Source organism: Puntigrus tetrazona, chromosome 2 (assembly GCF_018831695.1).
Source record: "Puntigrus tetrazona isolate hp1 chromosome 2, ASM1883169v1, whole genome shotgun sequence".
In the NCBI taxonomy this organism is placed as follows: Eukaryota; Metazoa; Chordata; class Actinopteri; order Cypriniformes; family Cyprinidae; genus Puntigrus; species Puntigrus tetrazona.
This window is the reverse complement of record NC_056700.1, coordinates 8,612,958-8,630,366: the sequence shown is the minus strand read 5'-3', so window position 1 is coordinate 8,630,366 and position 17,409 is coordinate 8,612,958. Positions and strand designations below refer to the sequence as shown.

General features: G+C 40.0%; 4 protein-coding genes across 5 annotated transcripts; all 4 read left to right on the top strand.

Annotated features, from left to right (window-relative positions):
• The first annotated feature begins 67 nt into the window (after positions 1 to 67).
• zgc:110269 (probable flap endonuclease 1 homolog) lies at positions 68 to 3,437 on the top strand. The gene is made up of 11 exons (XM_043256112.1): positions 68 to 248; positions 469 to 544; positions 668 to 770; positions 874 to 928; positions 1,011 to 1,072; positions 1,160 to 1,296; positions 1,950 to 2,010; positions 2,244 to 2,375; positions 2,601 to 2,746; positions 2,944 to 3,085; positions 3,166 to 3,437. The coding sequence occupies exons 1-11, from the start codon at positions 167 to 169 to the stop codon at positions 3,220 to 3,222; spliced, it is 1,053 nt and encodes a 350-aa protein (XP_043112047.1). The 5' UTR covers positions 68 to 166; the 3' UTR covers positions 3,223 to 3,437.
• Positions 3,438 to 4,094: 657 nt separating this feature from the next.
• On the top strand, positions 4,095 to 11,853 carry agfg1b (ArfGAP with FG repeats 1b). Of its 2 annotated transcripts, XM_043224381.1 has the most exons (12): positions 4,095 to 4,420; positions 6,013 to 6,106; positions 6,196 to 6,311; positions 6,769 to 6,913; positions 7,016 to 7,172; positions 7,631 to 7,741; positions 8,864 to 9,005; positions 9,114 to 9,190; positions 9,273 to 9,368; positions 9,480 to 9,632; positions 9,895 to 9,983; positions 10,996 to 11,853. In XM_043224381.1, exons 1-12 carry the CDS (start codon positions 4,254 to 4,256, stop codon positions 11,053 to 11,055), a joined length of 1,407 nt encoding a protein of 468 aa, XP_043080316.1. In that variant the 5' UTR covers positions 4,095 to 4,253; the 3' UTR covers positions 11,056 to 11,853. The 2 variants fall into 2 exon arrangements, with proteins under 2 accessions (XP_043080316.1, XP_043080326.1); XM_043224391.1 differs by lacking the exon at positions 7,631 to 7,741.
• A 1,524-nt stretch (positions 11,854 to 13,377) lies between these two features.
• On the top strand, positions 13,378 to 15,245 carry fbxo36b (F-box protein 36b). Its single transcript, XM_043222070.1, has 4 exons — positions 13,378 to 13,473; positions 13,796 to 13,904; positions 14,065 to 14,237; positions 14,430 to 15,245. The coding sequence occupies exons 1-4, from the start codon at positions 13,378 to 13,380 to the stop codon at positions 14,646 to 14,648; spliced, it is 597 nt and encodes a 198-aa protein (XP_043078005.1). The 3' UTR covers positions 14,649 to 15,245.
• Positions 15,246 to 15,539: 294 nt separating this feature from the next.
• LOC122355259 (olfactory receptor 2T2) lies at positions 15,540 to 16,820 on the top strand. The gene is made up of 2 exons (XM_043253349.1): positions 15,540 to 15,588; positions 15,781 to 16,820. The coding sequence occupies exons 1-2, from the start codon at positions 15,540 to 15,542 to the stop codon at positions 16,812 to 16,814; spliced, it is 1,083 nt and encodes a 360-aa protein (XP_043109284.1). The 3' UTR covers positions 16,815 to 16,820.
• The last annotated feature ends 589 nt before the right edge of the window (positions 16,821 to 17,409 follow it).

The following is a 17,409-nucleotide window of genomic DNA, read 5'->3' as shown; positions in this document are numbered from 1 at the left end:
GAAAAGAATTCGTGACGTGATTCGTGGTGGCCAATCGGCGCTCTGTTACCCCGGCAACCGCTCGAGAGCCGTGGCGCCGTGCGGAAATGAAGCTGCGTGAACGATGAAAAACAATAACAACTGTGTTATACGCGCGATTTAAAGTCAAAAACGGTTTTAATTTAATATGGGGATTACAAAGTTAGCGAGTCTAATTCGTTTTGATGCGCCAGAGTCTATGCGCAACAAAGAGATCGGCGATTATTCTGGTAAGATCAATGTATATCTCTTAAAAATGCAAGAGAACAGCTCGTGGTCATAAGCAGAGACAATTGATTAATATATCCAATAATCTTTTTAACCACGTCGAAAGAAGAGAAAACAGTCAAATGTATTTTAACCTAACGTTTAGATAGCTTCTTAAATAAGTCATTTAGTTATTTTATATTTACATAAAACTGCACTCATGGTTATGTATCTTTGATTCAGGGAAGATAATTGCACTGGATACCTCTATTGTGGTGAATCAGTTTCGCTCATCTCTCCCGAGCAATCTGAAGCTAAGGTCAGTTCAACAGTATTATTAAGTTTGATAAGTTAAAATAGCGTCTTTTCTCTTTTGTAAGTATTATTAGTTTTTTTGGGGTATAGTTGTGTTATCGTTTAATATGCGCATGTGATGTTGCAGCCCCCTCACAGGCTTGTTTTACCGCACTCTTACTTTCCTGGAGCATGACATCAAGCCAGTCTTTGTACTTGATGGCAGACCGCCCAACCAAAAGAGAGCTGTGGTGAGATGTGCATGCAGTTATTTAGCAATTATATACATGCAATAATTATGTCATTATTTTGTATGTAGTAATATATCATATATTTGAATTTCAATCGCTCTAGCTGGAAAAAAGAGCTCAAAGCACAGGCTGGAACAGCTTACAGAGCTGTAACACAGGTGTGTGCAGTATTGTATTGTAAATATGTGGTTTCTTAAAAAATCTTTATATGACATTCCTATACACTGCTTTGCACTTTAGACTCCAATTTTAAGCGGGATTGCTTGCGTCTCCTGCAGCTCATGGGTGTGCCATGCATCAAGGTATTTTAATTTAGTTATTAGTTTAACAATCAAATCCTCGCTCGTATGCGCTTGACAGCTTCTTGTTTGATTTATTTTGACTTTCAGGCTCCGGGTGAAGCCGAGGCGCTGTGCGCCCACCTGGTCAAACGTGGCACAGTTAATGCTGTCGCCTCTGAGGACATGGACACGCTGGCATTTGGAGGGACTGTTCTGCTCCGCCAGCTCAACGCAAAGAAAGACAGGTGAAAAAGTAGTCTGATTGTAGAACATTAGCAGCTGTATCGTTTTAGTTATCACATCAAACTATGAAACATGCTTTAGTTACTCTTTATTGTAGGGTGTCTTTGTTACGATTAGTAATTATACGTTTAAGTACTGATAATACTACATGAAATTAGTACATGGTTAGGGTTGGGATTTAGTTTAGGGTTACTTGCATGTAATAAAGCATAATTTAGATTATTATAATAGTACGTATATGTAACAAGGACAGCTTAAAATAAAATATTACTCATGATTTATTGTAAATACAACTACAAATTACAGATATTTGATGATGACTAAGACATTATCTTACAAGCATACTCAAAAAAGTACATCAAAGATGGATGAACATATACAACAATAATATAAATTTATACTTAAATTAATTTTATCATCACCTTTTTCAAATTTGACTTGATACATTTAATATTTAACGTTGAGTTATACAATATTGAATATATACATTTACTGAATTACAGGCATTGATAGTCATTTCTACACATTTATGGGAAAGGCATGTTTCCTGACATATACATAAAGATAAAGGACCTCTTCATTAATGACCTTCTGTTTAATTGTGCATCACAGCAACAACTATCATTATTATGTCTTTAAATCATTTCTTTCATAGTGAGGTCACAGAGTACTCCTTGCCAAAGCTATTGGAAGCCCTACAGCTGACATATACGGAGGTATATACTTGCTTTCTTTTTACTAGATTGTGACACTTATTTTTTGCTGCCAACATACATCTCTAAAATGTCTTGGTGAAATCGGCGTAACGTCTGAACGTAGAGGTTTTCATAACTTAATTTTGATTTTGAGTACCAGTAGAATTAGATGATTATTGTTCAAATTGCCATAAACGTAAAAGTTGTAATGATGTGTTTTGATAGGCTTTATTTTCTTCCTGTCTCTCTCACAGTTTGTTGACCTGTGCATCTTGCTGGGCTGTGACTACTGCAAAAAGATTGGGGGTCTTGGGCCGAGTCGAGCGCTGAAGCTAATTAAACAACACCGTACAATAGAGGGAGTGATGGAACATGTCAACAGAAAGGTGTCGACACAAAGAAACGTGTTCGTCTTTTGTATTCTATTGCGATGTTTTTCCAGATATTTTAGTTATCTTTGGTTTCATCGTGTCATTAGGCGACTGTGATCATTTGCTCACCATCTAGTGCTTATTTTCCATATTTTCCTTCTGTGGAACACAAAGAAACGTTCAGGTTGCTGTTGTTAATACATCAAAACAAAAGGTAACTTTGGCTGTAAATTCTTCCAGACACACCCCATCCCTACAAACTGGCAGTACAAGGACGCCCGTAAGCTGTTTTTTGAAACCCCAAAAGTTGACGACCCTGTCTTGGCCTGGAATGAGCCTGATGAAGAGGGCCTGGTGCAGTTCCTGTGCAAAGAGAGACCTTTGAAGTACGTATCTGTTTTAGCGTTTACTAGTATCTAACATCATTTAAACAAGTGACATGTTTACATTTTTGTTGTGAATATATCCTTTCTTTGGGTATGTGACCTTTTTTGCTGTTTTAAAGAAATAGTTTACACAAAAAATGTATTTTACTCACCCCAAAGCAATCCCGGGTGACTGACTTTCTTCCCGTTCCTTCAAGGGAGGAAAGGGTACGAGGACGCATGAAGAAGTTTCGTGAGTCTCTCTTGAAAAGAAGAGAACAGAGGGAGGTGGATGAGAAAATGGGCCAAACTAGACAATCACGTCTTGAAGAATTTTTCCCTGCGACGCGGAGGAGAAAGGTCAGATATCAATAAAGTAGAACCGTAAAATAACTGCTTGCTTGAACATTGTAACAAGCAATCTTATCTTCCTCATCCAGGCTGAGTCTGAAGCTCTGGGAGCATCCACTGGGACGAAGCGGCCAAAAACGAAATAAGAAAAACCCTTTGGAATCGACCGAAGAGTCACAAGTATAACGGCATAAATATGTTTCAGATGTTCTTTGAGTTTTTATTTTGTTCAAAAGCAACATTATGTAAAACCAGTGCCAAGAAAATATTTTCTCTGTTTTTTAATTTAAACATAATTTTTTTATGTTTTTGTATCATGTTTGGAAGCCTGTAAAAAATGACAGTAAACATCTTTTTATTTCTAAAAGTATACTGTGTTTCATTGTGTGGTTTGTGTTGAAATAACAGTTCAGCCAAACGTGAAAATCGTCCGAAATGTCCCTCACCCACCGGCTAAGATGTAGGTAAGTTTGTTTCCTAGTCGGAACAGAAATACAGTAGCGTTACACCAGTGGATCCAATTGTACCATTGTTGTAAATTGGGATTTCAAGGGTTCAAATTAGAATTTTTAATATGCTGAACAAATTTCAATTTGCGAAAATATTTCAGCAACTAAAAACCAGCTCACTGTACAACCGTAAAAACAAACAACATTCACTTTGTGGCGAAGTGAGTGCTCATACGTATTAATCAGCTTACTCTGCTGTCAGAGTGTTTGGATTTTTTTGCATTTGATGCGTCCACAAACTACAAAGTACCAACTAAAAAACCTGTCACGTTTTTTTTTACACACGATACCGCGGCTTTTCTGCTCTCTCAACCGCGTTCAAAGCACAATTTAGTACCATGCCTATACTAATACCTAACCATTAGCATCAGGCACTCCACCTTCGCTGTATCAGTTTCCTAACGGTCACAAGTTTTAGATCCTAATTAGTGTTTTTTTGAGCACGTGCCCGCAGAGAGCAATTGCTCTCCAGTGCGATAGATGGCAGTGTGGCCGCGTGCAGCCTCCAGCGCTCCGCATCGTTCCAGCGAAGAACCAGACGTTTATGGCTATTCCTGGCTGTCCTATGTGGAACGATTTTCCAGCGCTGCCGGGCGTGTTTATGCACTAGATTTACCAATAACCCACGGCTCCACCTGCCCCGGTCTCGACAGCTCTATCGTTTCGCGATGGCGGCGAGTGCCAAACGAAAACAGGAGGAGAAACACTTGAAGATGCTTCGGGAGATGACCAGCCTGCCTCCCAATAGGAAATGCTTTGATTGCGATCAGCGCGGCCCGACCTACGCCAACATGACAGTGGGCTCGTTTGTGTGCACCACCTGTTCCGGAATACTGTAAGTTTTTTAACGGGGCCCCTCGTATTCGCACAGATGGTGTATGAACTTGTTGTTTTTTTTCCCCGAGAGTCTGTACGGGCAGACGCCTAACAACCCCTCCCATCTGAGAGATCATCTGCAGAACGCGTCCCAGCTGCCTTTCTAACATCACCACAACATCAGCTTCCACTAAAATAGCACAGGATTCCGGGACAGGGCTGCCCAACTTTTCAAATAGGACGGGGGCTCGTATTGAAACGAGTCGGTGTGTCGTCGGTGCTGGCTGTGAGTGTGTGTTCAGAAAGTATTGTTATATCGACGTCTGACACACCCATGTTTAAACGCTGCTGCTTATAGATTGTATTGATAACTGAAAAAAGGGAGCGGGTTGGCCTGTGCCACGTGTGAAAACGTCTTTGTGATGTTGTGGTGCTCAGTTCGGGAGCCCCTGTTGTTGCACACGGGCTCTTAGTTCGCTATCCAGTCAGAAGTGCCCATACCTGTGTGTCTGAAATTGTTAGAGACGTGACAGGTGACAACAGTTATTTCCTCGGCGGGCCCCAGAAGGCTTTGGGGGCCGATCTGCAGAGACTCTGTTTATTGTCTTCGGTTAAAAGAGCCCACCCCATGGTCTAAGTGTTTTTATGACATTCTGTTGTTGAGATGTGGCTAAATACGAAAGGGGTCTCAGCGGGCCCGCCGAAGGCTGCGGGGCTCCGAAGAGGGTCCCGGTTTAGGGCCCTAAAAAAAAAAAGCCACCCTCTGTGTCGGTATCTTCATGAAATTCAGGTTCATTGATGTGATTAAATAAGACGGGGGGGCGGAGGGCTTTTGGGCTCCGCGCAGGGCCTCAGCTTAGTGTCCAAAGTCAAAATAGTGGTCAGTGGCTTTATGACATTCAGTTGCATGGACATGACTCAATTTGACCCCCGCAGGGACCCGCGAGAGCCTGCGAGTGGCCCCAAGGGGCTGAATAACAATTCACAAATAACAAATAACAATGTCAAATAAGTCGCCCTTGATTTAAGTGTCCATCATATTCTGGTGCTGAGATACGACTAAATGGGACAGGGGCCCCCATAGACCCCAAACAAAGCATTGGGGGTCTTAACAGTGCTTCAGTACGCCACTCGTCTCAAAAGAGCCCACCCCTGTGGTTCATTTATACAGCTTTGCCATGTTAATATTGATTTTTATGGTACTGTGGCTGATTTCTTGGCTCTGCTTGTGGCTTGTCGAACCTTTCAGTGCAAGTGTATACCGTTTTTTTCTCCCATTTATTGTATGAAATAATTTATTCATGTTTTTTTGCAATGTATTTTACATGTTAATATAATGTAAAATTTAGTTATTAAATAACAATGGCAAAAATCGACAAGTTATAACATTTGATGTACAACAAATTTCGTTTTGGAAAAAAAATATGTTTTGGGGGTATGTGCTTAAAGCGCTAATAAAGTTTGTCTAGTGGAATAACAAATAATTGTATATAATAATAATAATAATAATATAAGCACCACTGATAATATAATAGGGGTATAATTAGGGCTCTTGAAGTTTAGTATTGTCTGCGCTGTTTATCATTTGTTTATATTTGATTTTTAACCCAGACGTGGCCTCAACCCTCCACACAGAGTGAAGTCCATCTCTATGACAACCTTCACTCAACAGGAAATCGATTTCTTACAAAAACACAGCAATGAGGTACTACACCCTTTTACACAAAGGGCCCATTACAATGTGTACACGTACATAGAGGTTCCTCTAAGGAGTTCCTCTTTTTTTGTGCTCAGGTCTGCAAGCACATCTGGCTGGGCCTGTATGATGACAAGAGCTCCGTGATCCCAGATTTCCGCGAACCTCAGAAAGTCAAAGAGTTCCTTCAGGAGAAATATGAGAAAAAAAGATGGTAAGGAGTCCCGGGTCAGATCCATCCTTCTTTTGTATCGTGCGTTTTTGTGTAACATATTGCTTTTACTAAAAATCAGTTCTAAAAACCAACATCCACTATGGAAACTAAACTTCTGAACTCTTATCCTTAATTCATAAATGTTTTGCAAAACTATAAAAATGGTAAAACAATGCTACGCAATGATACTGTTTTACTGTATTTATTAAATGCAGCCTTGATTGGCATAAAATCATTTTTTTACTTTTTTGCTGAATCCAAACTTTTGAATGCTAGTGTATGCTTTTCTGCTCTTGAAGTCATGCCAGCCAAACACAGGCCTTATTTTACTCATTAATTAAAAAACCTCTGTTCTAAAAACTCATTTGAAAACCCCCAGGGTGCCCGTGGTAAATTAGCCTTTCAGGTTGGCCTACAAATTGACAGCTCTCTTTAATTTTGCCGTCATCATCTGCAGGTATGTTCCCCCCGAACAAGCCAAGGTGATTGCTTCTGTGCAGGCCTCGATATCTGGTTCATCTGCTAGCAGTACCAGTAGCACCCCAGAGGTTCTTCCCCAGCCCCTCAAAACCCTGCATCTTACCAAGACTCCATCCAACCAGGTAACAGCGTTCGTTTAGAACCACAAAACAGTTAGCTCTTCTCTGCAAAACCAGGCTATGCCCTGGTTTCCTCTTCATGACTTCCCCACATTTCTCTGTCAGTCCCCAGTGACCAGTCGTGTTCAGGTCCAGTCTGCAGGCCAGGAGAAGAAGTTTGACCTCCTCTCTGACTTGGGTGGAGATATTTTTGCTGCCCCTCAAGCTCAAACTGCCAGCTCCTCAAACTTTGCTAATTTTGCACATTTTAACAGGCCCTCAGGTAACCATTTTTAATAGATTGGAAACTCTACTTCATGTATAAGGCAAAGTGTCTTATTTAGATGCTGTGGAAACAAGTTCCTTTAATTACTTCACCACTATTAATCATTTTGTAGCTTTCTGTCACTCATTTAAAGGTAATGTTCACCCAAACATTTTTTTTTTTCATTTGCTTACCCTCATGTTTTTCCAAACCTATATGGCTAAAGTAAAAAAGCATGGGAATAAAAGCAGGAGTGGGTACATGAAGAATTTTCTTTTCTTTTTTTTTTTTTTTTGATGTCCCTGCTTGACACGTCATGATGTCAACTATTGTATTCTACACCCATTTGTTCATGATGTCAGTCAGCTCACTGTTTTGCTTTTGGATACCTTAATTTATGTCAGAACCATGATTTCACACTGTCACTTAATTTTCCTCATCAGTCCTGTTCATTAATGTTTTTGTGCTGTCTTTAGCACAAAATAATTCCACCACAGACTTTGCCAACTTTGATTCCTTTGGAAACGCCAGTGCACATTTTGGCACATCACCCCCCTCAAAGCCTTCCCTTCAACAACCCCACACAGGTACCTCACCCTGCCCTATCCATTGTGTGTTATTCTCACAGGTATTTTCATTTCCTGTCATAGCTAAATGTCACATCAGTGCCGTTGGTTTACTTTACAGCAATGTACCATTTAAGGAAGATAATGGGTCAATTACTTTTTCTTTTTTGTCTTGATTTATTTAACAGTACGTTTAAAACTCACTCAATACATAGAATGACTTCGAACACCTCTTCTCTAATGAGAGTTTTTTTATTTCTGAATAAAAATTTCAAAAGTCAGAATTGTCAGGGTGATTCAACTGTCTTGGTATTATAATGAAGAAATCAGAAAATAATGAAAGGAATTAAGCCTTCAGAAGAAAACATAAAATCGTTCATCTTAACTTACAGTTTCCTAGGGGACAAATAATTAAACAAAACTGTTTATTAACATTTGAAAAAGTTTTGAATAAGAAGTCATGTGGTGCGACCAAAGTACAGGGTAAAATATTTATTAACGTAAATTAAGTGTGAAATGGGAAAATATATCCTAGAAAGGACCCCCACAGAACTATGTGACAAGGCGCGGTTGAATCAGGTTTTAAATGTCATGTGGTGCAACTCGCATAAAAATCTTTTAAGTTTACTGTTACAGTACTCATTAATGATTTGAATGAGATTTTGAGTTTTCAGTCTCTATTTTAATTTGGGTTATATTTATGTGCTTTACTCTTAATTGTTTTGTTTTTATATTTTAGGGATGCATAATAAATATCGGGCGATACTTAATGCGCATCTTGTCAGTGAAGTCGGTTTTTGTAATCAGTGCTAAGTGCCATCACCTGCGTGATTTGTCATTGAGCAGCATTTACTACACATAGCTGTTGTTCACTGACAAGCTGCACAAATCCATGTTCATTATCAGCGTGACTTTGTGCAGGTTGTCAGTGCTGCTCAATGTCAAACCACGCATTTGATGGCATATACCGCTGATTACAGAACCGGCAAGATGTGCATTAAATATTGCCCAATATTTATTGTGCATCCCTATGATATTTCTTAGTTAGTTAATTGCCAATACAACAATTATATATATATTTTTTTTTTAATCCAGTGAGACACTTAAATAAACTTAGGCTAAAGGATACTTTTTGCTATTCAGGTGGTGGCATGTCCATTCCTCCACTACCCAGTATGGCTCCTGCCCTGCCTCAGAGCGGTTTATCAACAGGGGACCGTTACGCTGCCCTGGCTGAGCTTGACAGTGCCCTCAGTTCAACCGTTACAAGTGGAAACGTACAAGGGTGAGAGATAACCGTATTACTTACTGCACAACCCCCCTTGCTTTTTAGTCTTTAATATTTTTTTGTGTGTTCATGTATATATTTTCGCATTTGCATGTGTTACCAAAGCGTGTTTGGAGGTGTCCCAGGACCTGCTGCACCTCCAGCTCAGCCAGGACTACCCAACATGCAACAGGGATTTACAGGTGGAGCCTTTAGGTTCTTTTAAGTAAGATAAAGGTTCAACATTTCCTTCTTTCAACTTACTCAACTCTTTTTACTGTGTAGCTGCCCCCTCCACAAACCCATTTGTGGCTGCTGGCATGGTTCAGGAGCCCATGTCCACAAATCCATTCCAAACCAATGGGAGAGCAGCAGCATCAGGTAAAACCTAGCTTTGGTCGAGATCAGCATGCCCGTTATGTGTGTGTCCATTTAAGGAATGAGCAGATGAAACATGCTACTCCTCCTCTGGTCTCCTTTTATTTACTTTAGCCTCATTTGGCACTGGCTCCATGAGCATGCCAGCTGGCTTTGGGAACACAACCAGTTACTGCCTGCCAACCAGTTTTAGTGGGACCTTCCAGCAGCAATTCCCTGGCCAAGGTCCCTTTCCCCCACCTGCAGCCTACCACCAACAGCCCAATGGTATGTGAGACTATATTTGTGTTTATGTGAGTGCGAGTTGGCCCAATCCCCCTGTGGCTTATGCCTTTCTTTTATGCATACTTTTCTAAGTCATGAGAAAGGCTTGGTTTGTATTGTATTAAGCATCAACTCTTTTGCTTTTTGTGCTTTGATATGAGTTTTGGTGTTGCATGTGATGGAGTAGCAGGTTCAGTGCTTCAGCGTTGTGTGTCAGTCTTATACACTAGCTCCATAGCCGTTCTTCTTTTACGGTCCTCCTCAGGGGGCTTTCCAGCCTACGCACAGGCCAAACCTATGGGCAACTATGGGCAAGCGGTCACAGGACCAGGCATCTCCAGCAACCCATTCATGGTAAGCAAGCCAGTAAATGCGAAGTATGACGGACGTTCTTTATTAATTGCTTTAAAACAGTGGTTCTCAACCTTTTGGACTCAAAGGCCCCTCATAGTCCAACAAAGTATTTAAACGCCTCCCATAATCCAACTTAATATTTAAAGGGGTCATGAACTGCCTTTTGTTTGTTTGTTTTTTTTCATTGTGTACTGTTGTCTGATTTTTTACATTAAAATCCATCACGTTTTACGATTAATAAGGTTTTTCCTGTTCTGTTTTGATCACCTTCATCAGAACACTGTTTAAATAGGCATTGCAGTTCGGAAGCAAATGTCCGCTGCTACGATTCGCTAATAGTTGTGTATATACATCCTTCATAGATGGACGTTGCTGTGATTTAAAACATAATACATAACATACGATCTGTAATAACAGACAAAGCAACAGTGATAATGCAATAAAAGCTTACTCTCACTTGTGTATTGCTACATTACTGTCTAATTCAGTAATTACCTAATTAGGTACTTGGTAGTAGCCATTGTACTTGCATGAAATAAAATGTACTTATAGCGTAACTAAGGTATGGATCAGCCTATAATTACAGTTTGTAATTATGTAGATGTAACAGGCAGCTAGTGTTACACACATGTTACAGACAGAGTCTGTTACACAGCTACTTACACTTAAGTACGATCTTGAGACATTTTATTTTAAGTGTCTTATGCCTGTGTTATTCTGTAATTTTAATGTAATTAGAAAGGTATTACATGTATTTAAGCTGTGTATAAGGTTTACAGTATGGATACGCATGAAGCATATTTAAGTACTTCTTAAATCTTACTCAAATACTTGAATGTTAATACTTTGTTTTAAGTAGATGTCTGTGTACTTGAATTTATAATTACGTTCTATAAAGTCTATAACACACATGTGACCTTCTTTTGGTTTGCTCAAGTAGCTATGAAACAGACACGGTCTGTTTCTTCATCAGCTCTGATGGTTACCGTGTCTCGTCTTGTCTTCTCTTCAGGGCGGAGGTCCAGCGGGACCGTACCCCACAGGAGGTTCCTCCACCAACCCCTTTCTTTAAAGCGCTTTTTACGCCACATCCCAGCAACGTCATGCACACATTCCGCATCACCAATGCTCTAAAACATTGTCTTCAAGAATCTGAAAGTATTCAGATTTTGTATTTACTGCACTGAGTCTTCGACATTTCTAGAGAAAGAGCTGTGGATGCGCAGGTGACGGTCTTCCCCACCCATCTGTGTATTCTGGACAAAACTCCACGATTGTCCCTCCTCATTTATGCCTTCGACTCAATAAGTAACGTTTTATGCCTAGAAAGTAAGCTCCTTGTGCATATCAGCATTTGTAATCCTTTTAAAAACATGTTATTCACAAAGAGAAACTGTGACAGAACAGCAGAACACAAAGGTGTCTAGGGATGCTGTGATTAGCTGTACAAACAACTTCAGTTTGTCCTTAGCACCTGCTCTAGCGGAAATGTTTCGTTCTGTTGAGGCCAAAACACATCGCGAGGAATAGACGCGTCACTAATCGCCTCAAGGAGGTAAGAAAACATGGTTTGGATTAAAACCTGACACCTATTGTAGGGGCAGAGGAGCTCAGCACAAGTGGCTATGTAGATAAAGCAGGTGTCTACAGCACAAAAGGACTGAAGTAGATGTACGTGGTAGATTTGCTTTTCTATGATCTCCCCTCGGGCTCTCTATAGCTGCACCTTGGGAAATCGGCAGGTGTAACCTGCGGTGTTCTCCGTCGATGGATTTTTGACCACATCAAAAGTTACCATTACAGGTATACAAGTTAATGTGTACATATATAAATATATGTATAAAATATTAAATGATTTTTAACTACTGTGTTACATGTGTCTGTTTGGTTTTTTCTTTACTTAGCAAAGCTGTAGTTTTTAGTTTGTTCTAAATGATATACGGGGAGCTACATATGAGTAATTTGTGGAAATAATACAATGTTTATATATCACACCCTAACACATGCACTGTTGGACAAAGATTGGAATAAATTATATTTTTACTCTTTTTGAAAGGCTTTTACAAAAAAAAAAACTTGGCAGAACAACTGTTTAACGTGTATAATAGAATGATCAAGGGAAACTGGAGACTGAAGTCATCTAAAATAATATAAAAGTGTGTTAAAATAGAAAATGGCTGTTTTAACTAAATGTTTTTTTTTTTTTTAAAGCTCTTATGGTGAGCATTAATTAAAGCTTTTTTTAATTGTTCTGTACTTTTGGGTAGTTTCAGGTAGGAACGTGTTAGCTAATAATCACAGAAGAAACTGATGCTGAAATGTCTATTCTACCCACTGGAGCAAATAAAAAGCAGATTGGATTAATGAATCCAACTTAACACCAGAATGAGCGAGACGTGCTTTTTTAGGTTCATTAAATCTCTCCGTTCTTGTGTGAACAGTCATCGAACGTTCTGCGGAGCGTTTTAATTAATGCCTTTAATTACAAGAAAACTTATAAGGTTGATCATTTCTTAATTTATTCTGTTAAAGATGAAGATGACGTAGATAGCAAGAGCATCCTGCCTCTGACAGATTGTGATATCTAAATATGTCGTTAATAAATGTGTAGTGAAATCGCACCAAAAATCACAAATTTTGTGCTCGCTTGTTACTATAATAAGCGAACACAAACTCCAAGCAAATCTCACAAACAATGTAGGCCTACTTTTCTAAATATCAGCCTATGTGCTATTAATTTTATACAATAGAGCAGAGCAAGGCGTTCTGAATGAATGAATGAATGAATCAGTTTTTTGAAAGAATCGAGTGATCCAGTGAATCAACCGTCCATTCAGATGCTTCTTCCCATTATGTATAGCCTACTATCCACCCTCCCTAAATAGTACTCAAAACTACATCTATCACATAGAATTTGAGATGGATAGTATACACATTGGAGCACAGGCACTTGTTTCGTTTATAATTGAATCAGTCGTTTTGAACGAATCGTTTGAGTCAATAGATCATTTATTCAAACAGGGACTTGCTGCCACCTACTGACTATTTTGTTGCCATTTATTTATCCATGACAGACCTAAACCAGCTAATAGGACAGGAAACTTTATCAATATTGGCCATAATTATTTTAATGGTAGGCCCCAAAAGAAAAATAGTACAAATAATAATTATTTTAATACGGTGTTGTTATGTGAAATAAAAACTTTTTTTAATGAGACATTTTACAATAAGTGTGCAAAGTTAGCCACAGGACCCATTAAACCCACCTCCCAAAACACACCATCCCCCCTGATTCTTTTCCACAGTTCGACCACTGTCAGTATTTCCCTCCGGAGATGACGCGGGCGGCGAGTCTCCGTTGTCCTGGTAACGCGTCAACTGTGTCAGGGCGGGAATGGCGAGCTTACTGGAAGAAACTCTGTTTGAGATCAGTGGGCAAGGTCCTGCACCTATGAAGGACTATTTCCACTTTGCAATAACAAAATCTCAGGTTTGTCGAGTTTTTAAACTGTTAACACAAGTTACTAATTATACCTTTGTGACAAAAATACTTCTGTTTGTTCATCTCTTTTCTTATAGACCCTCAGAAAGCAATGAATTGTAGTCAGAGTCTGTACCATATTAGTTGGTTGAGAATGAGTTTAACATATTTGTTCATCGGGTCACTTTTAGTCTTTAATGAGCCTGCTGGACATGCATTCAACAGGAAACAGGAGCTGAGAGTTTTTTGTTTGTTTCTTTGGGTTTCTCTCCCCCCCACCCCACCTTTATTGTATTATCCTAATTCTAAACATAAGCATCCTTCACTGCAGGTAATTTGGAGCTGGTGGAAGATATCATTGAGATCAGACTGCAGGAATACACCACCGGGACAACTAAGAGAATTTCATGAAGACTTCTTAGAAGACAGTCGTCTCCAAAGTAAGTCATTCAGTCAGTATTAGCATATTATTGTGCATATTTGCTGTTCCAGACTGCTGTACACTTCATGCTTCAAAGCAACATTTCAAATAAAGTGTGTGAAAGTCTCCTTTTGTAAACCGAGGCTCATTTAATGAACAATCTGATCTGTCTCTTCCAGATCAAGTGGCCACGGTATTTGGTCTTCACATCTTGCAATACTCCAAAAATTTATGCCAGGGCCACTATGATTACATTGTGCGTCTCCCCAATGCTTTACTTTTCAACATCATGGAACATCTGGACCTTGAAGACATCTCAGTCGTTTCACGCACCTGCCGTAGGTTTAGAAAAGTAAGTCCTATTGTAAACCTATTGTTCCACAAAAAAACAAATGGCTTTCATTTAAGCACATATTTCAAGCAAAACATTTAACCTAAAATGTTAAAATTTAAATGTACTTTTTAAGGTTGCTGCGTGTTCAATGGTTACATGTAAAATGTCTACGTTGTCTGTTAACTCTGTTGTTGGGTTATTTCTCTCCAGCTTTGTAACTCCGAGGAGTTCTGGGAGCAGACCGTGAGGAAGCATTGTGACACTGTGTCACCAACAGTGGAGGCTTTAGCTAAGGAGGTTGGCTGGAGGACAGTTTTCTTCACCAACAAGCTGCAGCTGCAGATGCAGATTAGTCGACGGAAGCAGAAGGAGAGTCAGCCCTGCGAGGATAAAAACGAGCCAAGTCTCTCTTCGGTACCTTTGGAGTAAACGATTGAAGACTGTGAACAAAGCCTTTTTTAAGTCTAAGGCTTCATTTTTCAAAAATATCATTTTTGCCTTCATTGAAGATTCATTTTTGCGAATGGTGTGCATGCACTGACTTTGTTGTACATCTGACAGACTGTTGCATTTCTTCAAATCTAAAATGTTTTTAAACCAATGAAAAAAAACCCTCTTATAATACCTCAAATATAGAACTTGATTGATATATTGTTGCAAACAAACAGTCTTGTTTTGTTCGTAAAAAGTAATAGCACATTTCAATGATATGTCCTACTGTATATTTATACATTTTACTAATTAATACAAACACTGAAACAAAATACTATTTAGGCAAGTTTTTAAAAAATCCAATCCAATATTTTCACAGCTCATCTGTAACTGGATTCCTTTGAATCATAGCCAGATAACCATGGCAATTCATAATTACCTTCAGCAGTCGTTAAAACCTGTCAAAACCAATCATATCTCGAACATTCTCAGCTGTTGGAGAAGGGCCAATTTATCACTTCACCTCTCCTTGATAATTTTAAATAACAGTATGCTTGAGATAATAACACTTGAGTTATTTATGAGCGTGCGGTTAAAACACACCCCTCATATTCTCAGTAGTTTACCGTTGCGCGGCGTTGATTCACAACACAGGAAAAGACTGTGTGTGGGGGGGGATATTGGAAACCCGAGACACTGAGACCACTGGCTGCAGGTGAGAATCACTCAGAAAATCTGCATCTGTGAATAAGCATGACAAAGACCACAGGGAAGGATACTGCAGGGCACAATCGTTCATTTTAGCTCCAGACAAGCAGAGGGAGAAGGTGATTCTGAGATTGAATATGATTTATTAATCAGGCTCAAGCAACAAGTGGCAGATGAAAAATGACTAACACCAGTGATCGGATGGATTTGCCTTTTGTGCTTCAAAAAGGTAAGTGGATTTCTAGTTTTCTGACACCTAGCTTAAAATGGCATCCAAAATGTTGGTCGGATTTCTAGTTTTCTTGAATGCACCGTGAAGCATCTGCTCGTGTAGATTCATTGGTGCTGTAAAAATTATTATCTTATTTTATTGGTCTTCTCAATGTCACATTGTTTGTTGACTTTTTTTCATTTTCTCAAGGGACCAGCTCCAATCTAGCTGACAGCAGTAGGCTTTTGGAGACCATAAAAGCATTTGTCCACTTTGGAGCTTTCGTTGTCAGCGGTCTCTTTACCTGCCTCATCATAGCGACAGTGCGGCACAACCAGGAGCTGCGCCAGAACCCTCGCTACGTCCTGTTGTGTCAGCACTGCATCTGCGTGACCGGCTTCAACGTCATGGGCGGCGTCGTGCACGGCCTTCGCAGCCTGCGCTGGCCAATCTCTCGAATCGCCTGCTGGATCCTCTTCGACCTGCAGGTGGTGATGGCACGAGGTCTGATGATCACCCTCTCCCTGATGTCCATCAGCACTTGTCTGTCCATTTGCATGCCGCTCCGCTACCCCATTCTGGTCCAGCGTTTGTACCGCTGGATCGCGTTGGTGGCTTGCGTCCTAGCTCTGCTCAACCCTGTAGTGTTCACCGCCCTAGCCTGTGTGCGCTTCCCGTGGGACTACGTGGTTGGGCTGGACACGGAGTGCTCTACGGCATTGGAGGGCACTGCGTGCATCGCCAGCGCTTTGGCATTGCTGTTACTGCTGGTGCTGCTCATCATCATAAGCTACGTGGCGATTTACCTGGAAGGCAGACGTGCTGGCCATTTCACGCGATCCAACAGTAAAGGCCGGTGCACCATTCTCATCCACAGCCTGCAGATGAGCCTGCACATTGTTCCCTCTCTCGTCATCATCTCCCGGCATCAGGAGGCATTTCCTGTAGCCGTGTCGATTTTTGTCCTCTTTAGTTTCGCGCAGTCGCTGAGCCCCGTGGTGTTTGGCCTGCGCTGCAAAGAGCTCTACAAGGAGATGCCGCAATTTCTGCAATGCTTCTGGGGAGGCTGCGGCAGCTGCGTTCACATTGGGAGCGTGGAGAGCACCAGCACTGGGACAATCGCTAGTGCGGAGACCGCCGCCAGCATAGAGACTAATGCCTCCACTTGTTTGACCACGTCTGCCATTAACACAGAGCATGACACAGAAAATGAGAGGTCAGACTTCAATGAGTTAACTGTATAAATTAGAAACGAGAGGGACGAGGTGGACAAAGCTTCAAAAATGATAGTCTGTGACAGTGGCCCTTTCATTTAAAAAAAAATGGAATAGGGAGGTCAAGACAAGCTACGAGTGAGTTTTGTTCATTCGTTTTACATCCCAGATCGAGAATAAACAATATAAACGTCAAACGTTTGGGATCAATACATTTCCTCTCACAACAGTTAACAACAGAGCCTTAAATTCACTTACTATTTATTTTTTACATGTAAATTGCATATAATGCAATTTTTAAATTAACTTTTAAATTACACGATTTCTATTTGGTGTTAAAAAATAGTTATTTAAACAGTGAATGTCATCATTTGTATCATAAAAGATTTATTTAAACATGCATCAAAAATTTACACCAACAGGTAAAGTAAAATATGGACTAATATTTCTCAAAAATCTCTTCCCCGGGCTTATAGAAAATAACTAGCTGTAGACAACGGTGACTTGCCTGAGGTTATTTGTTATTAATAATGTTATATGTTATATATTAATAATGTATAATGTTATTTGACATTTTGTTTATAAGATATTTTAATGATGTCCTTTTGCTAAAACTGGCTTCTAT